The 11,572-nt window shown below is 46.8% G+C and overlaps 1 protein-coding gene across 6 annotated transcripts in view; it reads left to right on the forward strand.

The window, feature by feature from the left end:
- Positions 1-11,572, forward strand: part of Sft2d1 (SFT2 domain containing 1) — a 115,327-nt gene that overhangs the window by 57,200 nt on the left and 46,555 nt on the right. For 5 of the 6 annotated variants that reach the window (XR_003849834.1, XM_017798678.2, XM_029564523.1 and 2 more), the window contains exon 3: positions 5,149-5,250. Coding sequence is in view for 4 of the 6 variants with exons in the window: in XM_017798678.2 (XP_017654167.1) it covers positions 5,149-5,250 (102 nt within the window). In the remaining 2 variants the exon portion in view is untranslated. Of the gene's footprint in view, positions 1-5,148; positions 5,251-11,572 lie in introns of those variants that run through there. The other variant, XM_029564525.1, reaches the window with a different exon arrangement.

Here is an 11,572-nt window from a genome sequence, read left to right on the forward strand (position 1 = left end):
CTCTGCAAGAGCAGCCAGTGCTCTTAACTGCCCCAGCCCCAACAGAAACTTCTTAAATCAATCCCAGTTCACAAACAGGCCCAAGCCAATTAGTGTCATGCACTGAGCATTAAGGACCCAACCAGGAGGTCAAACAGGAAACTCGCTTGGTGCCCCTCCTCTGAGGGAGCTGCTTCTCTGCCTCCACAAAGCTTTACCAGCTGTTCATCTACCGTCTGTGACCATGAGACCGGGAACCTGGCTAAGGGTGACTTGTGTGGACACTGAGCTTCTGGGCCCTGGTTACCTGTGCTAAGCTCATCTGAGCGGATAGATCAGCTCTGTCACGCTCAAAGACCCCTGAAATAAAAGGTTCAGTGTCTGATGGAAGGAAACACGGACATAGACACTACAGGTCTAGCACAGACACGGCCACAGCACGAGTGTTACTTAAACACTTTCCTTTCTCTTTGATACTTTGGCTTTTTTGAAAAACCTGAGTTTTCTGGGGCTGGAGAAACGGCTCAGTGGTTAAGAGCACTGGCTGCTCTTGCAGAGGACCCGGGTTCGGTTCCCAGCACCCACATGGCGGCTAACAACTACACATAACTCCAGTTCCAGAGGATCTGACGCCCTCTTCTGACCTCTGCAGACATTGCACGACACAGGTGCACCTGCATACGTGCAGGCAATACGCTCATACACGTAAAATAAAAACAATAAAATATTTTTTAAAAAGAATCTGAGTTTTCTGTCTTTTGTGACTGAACCATCAAAACGCGAGCATGTCGTAGACATGAAGCAGGGCATGGACGCAATCCAGAATTGGCTCTCGAAGCCAGTCCCCTTGCCAGGCCGCTGTCGCCAGCGGTCCTCAGGGCGCCGGGCGCCTTTGCTCTCCCTGGAGCAGGACAGATGCCGCCCTGGCCTTACCGAGCTCTTCTCCCTTTGCGCCATCCCACTGTCACTGAGTTGCAGAAATCCGTCTTGAATCTGCTGCTAGGCCCTGATCCAAGTGTTGGCTGTCACTGTGGGAGCAGAGCTGTCTCTCCCCAGGAACCCCCCCAACTCCCTCCTCCCTCCCCGCCGGGTCTCTGGGCCCCAGATCAGATCAGGCCACAAGACACAGATGAGCCTGCCAGGATCCTGTCTGGGCTTGGGAGGCCTCGGTTCCACCTGCCCTGTGGAGGCAGCAATGGCAGCTTTGCACAAGTCCTGCTCACAACCAGAGAAAGCCGCATGATGAGATAATGGTGACATGGCCGGGGCAGGGAAGATGTTGCCATGGCAACGCAGCAGCAGGCCTCTCCTGGAATGCTGCATCACTGGAGGTGACACGGCCTTGGCTTCTGTGAGGCATGCTTCTCGCCTGCTCAGGATTATGAGCAGGCTTCTCCAGGAAGTTGGGGCCAGACATCTGGTACCTGTTCCTTCCTTTATGACCATGGCACTTGTCTCTCACCATGGTGGCACTGCCTGGCTGGCCTCTGCTCGGTCATGTAGACACATCTTCATCACCACCTGCTCCCTGGTGCTTGCTGTGCTTCCAAATGAATGACACTAGACTGCACCACGTGTGTGTGGCCTCCCTCCAACCCTCCCCCCAGCCTCCCCTAGCCTCCCAATCTGCTTCTCTACAACCCTTGCCTTCCTGTGTTTCCTTTTTCCCGAAGCAGGATGTTTTTAGACCTTGTCTGTGACCCAAATAAAATATGTATATGGTAATCCAGAGTGTGTGTGGATCCGAAGCAAAAGCTTAATGAAATAAGTTACCCTATGTAAAATGTGCACTTTTATATTATACAGAACATAGTATTTTCTCTTCTGTTAACAAAGACCCATTGTAGTAGTCTCTCCCCCCCTCCCCAGTTCCCTTTTCCTCTCCCTCTCTCTCTTTTCTGGGGAGGTGCTGGAGATAGAATCTAGGGCTGAGCTATACCCTCATCCTGGCATGGTGGTCTAGTGAAAAATTAATTATAAAGACGGTGGAAATAAAGTAGGATACACCTGCTTCTGCTTAAGTCCAGTCATGTTTGGAGCCAAGATACTCAATCGACACTTACTTCCCCAAATGACATAAAGATATTAGACTTTGTGATCAACATGCAACGATAAACTGGCAAGGTGGTGCATACCTCTAATCCCAGTGCTCAGCAGGCTGAGGCAGGAGGTTGGCTGCAGGTTCAAAGCCATCCCAGGCTACATAGTGAGACTCTGTCTAAAAAGTCAATTGTGCCTGAGGCAAAGTGTTAAACAATAAACTCAAATTTTGAACATTTGAAAATATCAAATAGAGAGATAGGGAAAGTTAGAGAAATAATTTGGAGAGAAGTGAAATATTTAACCTTAATTTTTACTAAGCACCTGTCATTGTTTGTTATAGACCAGTCAGTACACCTGCAATCTTGGATTCATAAAAGAAGCTTATGGATATAATCTAAGAGTAATGCAAACTGCTGTGATTTAGCTCAAAAATTTATGGTGCTGGGGAGGCAACCCCGGTCTTGTGCAAGTTGAAGTGCTCCGCCCCCAGGCCACACCCCCAGTGTGCAGTATAAACGGGAGGTAAGGGCACCTTCCTGCCCTGTTCCTACCTGTGGGTCACACACACTAGGTTAAACGAGGGAGCATTATCATCCCCCAGGTCTTTACAGGCCCCGGGGAAGCAGCCCCCTACAGCTGTTTGAAGTGTCTTGCTGTTTGCTTAGTAGGCACTCCTAATATGCTTAAACATCGTTTTGTATGTTTTTTTACAGTGACCCATTGAAAACACAACATGGACATGCATGATAATACTCTTGTAGGCAAAGTCTTAAACATGCATCTGAGTTCTGTTCCCATACTAAGTGAACACTGGTATCCTCAAGTTCAATACTGGAACAGGTGTGGGAACTTCCTGAACTAAAAAATCAATTTGACAGGAGGTGCATGGGATTTAAATATCCTTACTATTACAATAGTTTTGAACTATGAAATGGTGTCTTCATGAACAGCATGCTCCCCTGACCCCTACGCCAGGACGTCAGCACTTGCTTGATCAGGGTCCCTGGTGAATGATGAATAGGCTGTGAAGGCAGACATGGTACTGCGGCCTCCATGTCTGCTGGGCTGGTTGAGTGTCCTCACCCAAACCTTAGACGATTGTTTCTGTTACCGTCCACCCACCCACAATCTCCATCTCTCAGCTGTGTGTGACTGTAGCTTCGTCCTTGTCCTCTGTGTAGCATTCCAGAGTTACAGAGTTGTGATTTTGCCAACCTCAGTATCCCATGAGACAGCTAGTGTGTTCGTTTCACCACTGTGATACTGTTTCGGGGCAAACAAGGCAAGAGGACAGATTTATGGGCTCAGTCCATGGTTGACTGAACCTGAGGCAAGTCAGAAAGAGCATGGCAGAAGAGTATGGGGGTGGAGGGATGAGGGTGGGGGGCAGGGGTGGGAGGAGGATAGAAGCTTCTCATCTCTGCTTTCTCAGATGGAAGTCTGTCGTCAAGGTGTGGTGGGACTGCTTCCCCCACCCCCCGGCCTCTCTGCTTGCAGCCAGGGTGCCTCTCCTACCCGTACCTTTATGGAGTCATTCTCAGTGTATACACTTGGACACTCTGCACATGTGTGGATGCATCGTGTGCCCACAGTTCCCTTTCAAGGACACCAGGTTAGAGTGAGGGCCACTCTACAACCTCATTTAACATAATCTTTTTTAAAGCCCTGTCTCCAAATGCAGTCACAGTCTGAAGTACTGGGGTTGGGACTTTGATATGTGAATATTGGGAGCCATGAGTCAGCCTGGAACATCTCTAAAGCCAGAGCAGTGAGTGGTTGCCAGGATTAGAGGAGGGCGACTAGGAGTGACTGCTAATGATACTGTGTTTCCTTTCTGGGTGACTTGGTTACGGTGACCAAGTCAGTTCTGCAAAACTCACTACAACCTCCAAGTCACGGGCTTTAAAAGGGTGAGTTCTAGCTGGGGAGAGGGGTAGTGTGGTGCATGCCTTTAGGCCCAGCACTCGGGAGACAGAGGCAGGCCAGTCTCCGTGAGATCAAGGCCAGCCTGGTCTACATAGCTAGCTGGGGCTCCAGGGAGACCCTGTCTGAAAAAAAAGACCAATTAAAAAGGGTGAGTTTTGAGTTATGTGGATTACATACCTCAACTTTTTTTACTATTTATTTTTAATTATGTGTGTCTCTGTGTGGGTGTGTGCAGTGAGTGCAGGCAGAGGCCAGGAGATGCAGTCTCTGGAGCTGGAGCTACAGGTGGTTGTGAACTGCCTGATGTCAGTGCTAGGAGCCGAACTTGAGTCCTCTGCAAGAGCAATATGTACTCTTAACCACTGACCCATCTCTCTGGCCTCAATTTTTCAAAAGAAGACTATTCTACAAAGCTCAAGAAGAGGTTATGGAGGTGGCTGTGGGGAACAAAAGATAATGAAGATGAAATAATGAATCATGTCTTTCTGTAGCGCTGCGATGATGGCTGCCTGTCTTTTATATAAGCTCCGGCTCCGGATGCTCTGGTGCCCAGGGTCTTTGACAAGCCACCTGCCAGGGCTTCCTTCCATCACCCAGCACCCCTCAGTCCTGTTGCTCAGCTACGGAAATCAGAGCACTACTAGCTGTTAGGAGAGAAAAGCCAAGAAACAGAAGGAGCGTACTTGGAAGGAGGGGGCTGAGCTGGAGGCAGAGCATTCTGGCCAGCCAGAGCCTGGCTGCTTCTGCAGACAAAGCCCCTCCCGGCCTGGAGGATCTGGGCTGCTGTGCTTAGAAAGGCAATTTCCTTTCTGGCCACGTTTGGAGTGCTCAGGATAGATGGTCTTGGCTGCGTCCTCATCTCGCTCCCCACTCAAGCCTTCCTGTTCTGTAACTCTGTTGTGTGCCCATTTTGTGCCGTAGCCAGCATGGAAAAACGGCCAGTTTGCAGAGCCAAATGTCGCTGCAACGGTGTGCTTTGGGAACAGGCTCCTGCCCCATTCCTGTTGGCTTTCTCAGTCGCCTTGTGCATTGGGGGTACACACTGACACAGGCAAGCCAAGAATCCCAGCCACACTCCCAGCCACAGTCGATGCAACAGTTTGCAAAATGTATGGAACATCTCAGTATAAAAAGTGTTTAACTATAAAAAGTATGCTGGTCCAAAATTTGAAATGCATTTTTCTTGTGTGTGTGACTTAGGATGTCCCCAGTCTTGAAAGATCTGGAACAGCCAGTGGAAAGACAAACACAGCCCACATGGATGACAGGGAGAAGGCGGTGCAGTGGATCCTGCTGGAACAGGTAGGTGCTGTTTGAGTTACTGTGCACAAGGGAGCTTATGGTATCTTCACTTTGTCTATTTGACGTCTCAATTCATATTCCGAACACGTGGCCATGGTTAGTGACAGTAAATACCACCATGCCCTTAGACTAGCAGTCGACAGCTCCAGAGAATTAAAACTGTGAGAACATAAAATTATAACAGATTTGAAGGTCATTTTTATTTCACATGAGCATTTATGAAAAATTCAACACAGCAGTCTGTCATCCAAGGTCACAGAAGCAAGCACCATGCTTGAAATCACCCAGTATGGAAAGTCTACAGACAAGGGTTCCTTGTTGTCCAGCGCCCTCTGGTGGCCCAGAGAGGAAGTACCACATCTGAAGTGCCAGCTTGCCCCAAACCAGGACCTGTGACCCAAATGCTGCCCCTACCACTGCGAGGGGCGACCTCGGCACCAAGGGTCAACCGATGAGTTTTAAAATCAAGAAACTTGAGGCCTGGAGGATGGAGCTAGGTTTGTGTTTCCAAAAGCTCTACAGTGTGGGTTCATCCACTGGAAGCCTGGTCAATCTGCTAAGAGTCTCACCCTTAAAGAATACTGACTCTCCCCTTCCCAACAGCCAGTGTTTGTAAACAGTTCCTCAGGTTGCGTTGGGGTTTCTTACGAACTTCCTCACATCTATGTTGGGATTTTATCTGTCTTGGGCTTATGTGGAACGTTCATCCTGTGAGGGTTGTTGTGAGTTCATATGAGTAACCAACCAGCTGTCTGGAAAACTGTATCCTTGTGGTCCTCCACCTCCTCTACCTCTTACAGTCTTTCTGCTCCTTCGTCTACAATGATTGCCCTCTTCTGGCCCCTGTGGGCACCCACATGCACATGGCATATACTTACGCAAATACACACACATGCACATGAATAAAATATCTAAACAAACAAACAAACAAAAAAAAAAACAAACAGAGACTGAAGAGATGGCCCAGCGATTATGAGCACTGGCTGCTCTTGCAGAGGATCCAGGTTCAGTTCCCAGCACCCACATAGCAGCTAACAACCATCCTGAACTCCAGTTTCAAGGGATCTGATGGCCTCCATGGGCATTGCAGGCACTTGCATACATGCAGGCAAAACACTCATATGTATAAAATAAAAATAAATACATTTTAAAAAATTAAAAACAAAGCTCCTTGAGTTTTCTAAATTATATTTGATGGTTGAAGCAAGAATCACAACACTGGCATAGTTCTCTACCTTTAGTTTGTAGAGAATGTTTGTGATAATTTTTTTGACTTAGTTTTATTTTATGTGTATGAGAGCTGAGTATTTTGCCTGCATTTATGTAAGTGTACCCATATTGTGAAATTCCCATGAAGGCCAGAAGATGGTGTTGGATCCCCTGGAACTGGAGTTCCCAACACTTGGGAGGTAGAGACAGTTACTCTGATAGTTTGAGGCCAACCTGGTTTATATAGTGAGTTCTAGGCTTGCCAGGGCTACATAGTGAGACCCCGTCTCAAAACAAACAACGACTAAACAATAAAAACAAACCACACCCATGTAGTTCAATAAACCTGTATTGTTTACACTTATGACTAAAAGACTAAATTCATTTCCTGTAACGTTGCGGGGAGAACAGGGACGCCTACCCTCTTCTTAGTCAGTGGTTAACCAACGCAATAAATCAAAACATAGAAATAAAGCCATGTAGACTGAAAAGGAATAAAAATATTCCTATCTACAATTTATAAAATGAAATTCTTAACTATAAAACCTAACAAAAGATGTTTGGAATCCATATGCTGAGCTCAGGGAGAGAAAGACAAGCTGGTTCCTTGAAGGACTGGAAGATTCTTCAAGTGGGTTGTGAGTAAGCACTCTGGGGTGGCTGGGAGCTTAGGGAACTGCGTCGTCTCTGATCAGGAGTGCTGCAGTTCTAACCCCAGACCCCAGGCAGCAGCCTTCCAGGGAACATGGTCTTTGCGGATGTTATTAGTTCTGATGAGCAATCCCTTGGTGGTGTGGCTTGGTGCCTCTATGCAAAGAGGGAGTTGTGGACACACAGCGGAGGCTCCAAGGAGACTAGGCAGTGACTGGTAAGAAGCTCACCAAAGCTCTTCTAGGAAGGTCAAGGACACACATTATCCAGAAGTGGGAAGGGTGAGGAGGAGCCTGGGTTAGAAGCCAGCTAGGAAGGCTGGCCCGGCCACACCTTGACCACAGACTCCTGGCCTGCAGAACCTCAGGATACCTTTCTGATGCTCAGACAACACTGTATGTGCCACTTTGTGCCTTAGACACTAACACATGCTCTACTGGATTATGTGCTGACTTGCCTGGTGTGCTTACACTGAGGGAATTCTACCTGACCCCCCACACCATCCCCAGTACAGCCTCACACTCCACTCCAGAGCTGTGTGGTGTGTCACTGCTTCTTGCCACCTGTGCCCTGCACCCTGGGCCCTGACACCTGGAACCCTATCTGTTTTGCTTAGAAACTTTCTTAAAAGCCCTGGAGACCTACTGCACAGGAGGTAGCTACTGGCCTTTCAAGCCAGTGAACAGGTGAGGGGACTGCAAAGCTACCAGCCACATGTCTCTCCAAGAGTGCTGATAGGTAGAATCAGCACCACAAATAGGTCCACTCCCTGCAATGACCTACGGATTCAGTGCAGGCCCTACCAAATCCCAGTGTCATTTTTCACAGAAATTGAAAAAAAAAAAATTCTAAAAGCTGTATGGAACCAGAAAAGATTCCAAATAGCCAACACGACCCCAATGTAAAGGACAAGCTACTGGGGATCCAGCTCCACCGGAGTGCTGGCCAAGCAAGCATGAGGCCCTGGGCGTGGTGGTGTGTGCCAGTGGTCAGAGCTGGAGGCAGGAGAATCAGGAGTTCATGAGGCCCTGTTTTATTTTATTTTATTTTATTTTTTTAAAGGAGGGACTAGAGAGATGGCTCAGTGGTAAAGAGCATTGGCTGCTCATCCAGAGGACCTGGGTTTTGTTCCCAGCACCCACATGGTAGCTAACAGTCATCCCTAACTCCAGTTCTAGGGGATCCATCACCCTCTTCTGGCCTCTGAGGGCACTGCATGACACAGGTGCACTTACATGCATGCAGGCAAAATACTCATACACATAAAGAATTAAAAAGGGACAAAGCTAAAGCCAACGCAGCCCTCTATCTCAAAATATATGATAGAGTGATGGTCATCAAAACAACATGGCACTGGCATAAAACAGCACGTTCACAAATGCAGCAGGCTAGAAAGCTCAGAAATCAGCCCATGGTAAACTGATTTTAAACAAAGATGCCAACAACACATTTGGAGGAAGGGATGCTGCTAGAAGATGAAACTGGACCCTATCCACCTCACACTGCATGCAGAAACTAATCCAAACGGGCAGACCTGAACCTGTGGAGTCTGTGGCACTGTTCTGGTCCCTGAGCTTTGCATAGTTTTTCAAAGGCAATGAAAGAAAATAGACAGTGTAACTGCAGCAAAACAGGAGCATGCATACACACACCTACCTATACATACATACACACCCAACACACATATACACGTGCATATGCACACCCACCCCCATGTATACATACATGTATACACATGTACATGTGTACACAAACACCTGCACACCTAAGCATACACAATGCACATACATGCACACACAGAAGAGAACACTGCTTCCTCATCCGGTGAGTAGGACAAGGCAGCAAAGAGGAGAGGCTCGTGGACCTAACTCCTGTCGGGCACTAATTTCCTAACTATAGGAGGAATGCAAATACTCAATAGCAAAAAACAATCTGATGTAAAAATGGGCAGCGCTTTAATGGCTGAGGGTTCGTAAAGACGTGCCCACCTTCAGTCCTCGGGGAGATGCGAGCTAAAACCTCCAGGAACATCACCCCAGGCTCAGGGTGGCCAAGGGTGTAATTTGTGTCTAAATAGTGTGTCTGTATGGACACAAACATGCATACACACTTATACACATATACATATTTGCACACACACGTACACATACACATATACATGTGCATACACCCATTCATACACATGAACACACCCAAACACGCATACACATATACATAAATACACTCATGCATGCACATACATGCACACACCTACCTTTACCTACATACACCTCAAAACACACACATATATACACACATGCACATGCTTACACAGAGATACAAACCTACACACAGGCATACATACATGTACACCCATATGCACACACACATACATGCACACAAATGTACACACACACAAGAGAACACTGCTTCCTCATCCCGTGAGTAGGAACAGCTTCAGTCTACCACCCCCATTCAGAAACAATGAAAGTTCTGAATAGCCTAGAGGTCAGTTTAGGCTGATCCAGTGGATTCCTTCAGTGTGACCCAGGGCAGCTGCTGGATCCCCGGGGTGGCCCCTCCAACTCCAGGGCGACTCAGTGGCACACTCAAGTTTATAAACCCCCATGAGGAGGGGGGATAAGTAAATACAGTTACCTGAGGCTTTGAAGGCCACGTTTACACCTTTCTGAAAACCCATTGATGTGGAATAATCCTGCAAAACTCTGCTCCAGAGAGTCAGTTCAGAAACCAGTTCCCTGGCACCAGGATCCTCCACCTCCCCCAGCACCCCACCCACACCTTGATGGGATTAAAAGTACACCCAGACCTTTCTGTTGACAATACTTGGTGTCAAATGCCGCTGCCTTGAAGGAGGCCGATTAGCATTTGATTAATATGCGCATAAAATGTTGTCTGAGCCCAAATACACAAATTGGGAAATCAAAGAGCGCCTCTCTCACCCTTTGCTGGCTTCATCCTGAACATTTATTTGTTTTAAAACAACTTCCTCAGGAGTTTCCTTCCTAAAAGAAACTCGTCTCCATTTTAAAGAGAAATCGCTCCCTCCACAGTCAGCTCCTGACAGTGACTGTGTAGAGAGCTGAGAGAGGCCGTAACCTGCCCTTCCTTCCCCTCTTTAAAGCTGCTGACTTTTTAAGTGTATATTCCCAGGAAATGTAGACGCTACAAAGGGCTTGTGTTCTGCTGAAATACAAACACCTACCTAATGCTTTATTATTATTAATTATTATTATTTAGCTTTTGGTGTGTGTAGAGCAAGTAATTAACGAAATATAGCACACTTTGAATTATGTTCATAAGCAAATATAGAAAGCCTTTAGCAAATTATTTGTGGACATTGAAGAGTGCACTTCCCACTCAATGTTGCATCTCCTCTCATGTTTTAAAATGCTACCTGTGGAGGGCACACATAGGAAACCAGTGACTTCCAACACAGGTCTAGAGAGCCTAATTACAGCCAGCAGGTATTGCTGGCATGTAAACATTCAATGTTTCCAAAAAGTCAAGATGATTTGTTTGGGCAAAAATTTGTTTCTAAAACTGATTTATTGGAGACTTAATGGTATAATTTAATTTGTGGGCTGGGTGTGGCACACACCATTAATCCCAGCACTCAGGAGATAGAGGCAGACAGATCTCTGTGAGTTCAAGGCCAGGGTGGTCTACATAGTGAGTTCCAGGCCAGCTGGGCTACTCAGAGACCCTGTCTTAAAAAAACAAAAAAAAAAGGAAGAAAGTTAAAGTTATAATTTAATGTTCAGTGACTTCGTTTTCTTCCAACCAAAGTTGTAAAAACTGTAAAATTCACACACTTTGGAAATCAACAAACTTTAGAAATATTTTCTCCCAGTTTTTCCAGTATTTTTTTAAAAAAATTTTCCAGAGCTGATGTCCCTCTCTACAATGAAAGGCTTCAGAAATCATTATTTTTTGTAATGACTTATATCTGTGAAATCTTCAGTAGAGTTTGAGGGTCAGGTCAATGACACTGTTGAAGCCCAGATCTGAACTTTAGTACCCTAAAATTTAGCTTCCTTTGCCTTTCACCCACTTCAGCATCCTCATTCAGAAAACGTACTGTGTGAGGGGGCGCAGGGCGGGAGGTGGGGGTGCACACAGAGAAGCACGGAGTGTGAAGTCCTGGTCACCCTTTCTCACTTGATGCTTTAGTAACAAGTCTCCAGGACCAGATTTTCCTGTCACTTTCCAGGTACTCAGGGAGCAACGATGTACCCACCTTCAAATACATCCTTAAACTTGACTTTTACGTTAATTTACTTATTTTATGTGTATGAGTGTTTTGCATACATATATTTAAGTGAACCTGTGTCATGCAATGCCCACGGAGGCCAGAAGAGGGTGTTGGATCCCTTGGAACTGGCAGTTGTTAGTGGCCCTGTGGGTGCTGGGATTCAAACCCGGGTCCTCTAGAATGGTCACCACTCCAGTCTGAAAGCTA

The sequence above is a fragment of the Nannospalax galili genome, unplaced genomic scaffold, assembly GCF_000622305.1.
Source record: "Nannospalax galili isolate Female #2095 unplaced genomic scaffold, S.galili_v1.0 scaffold1157, whole genome shotgun sequence".
NCBI classification, from domain to species: Eukaryota; Metazoa; Chordata; class Mammalia; order Rodentia; family Spalacidae; genus Nannospalax; species Nannospalax galili.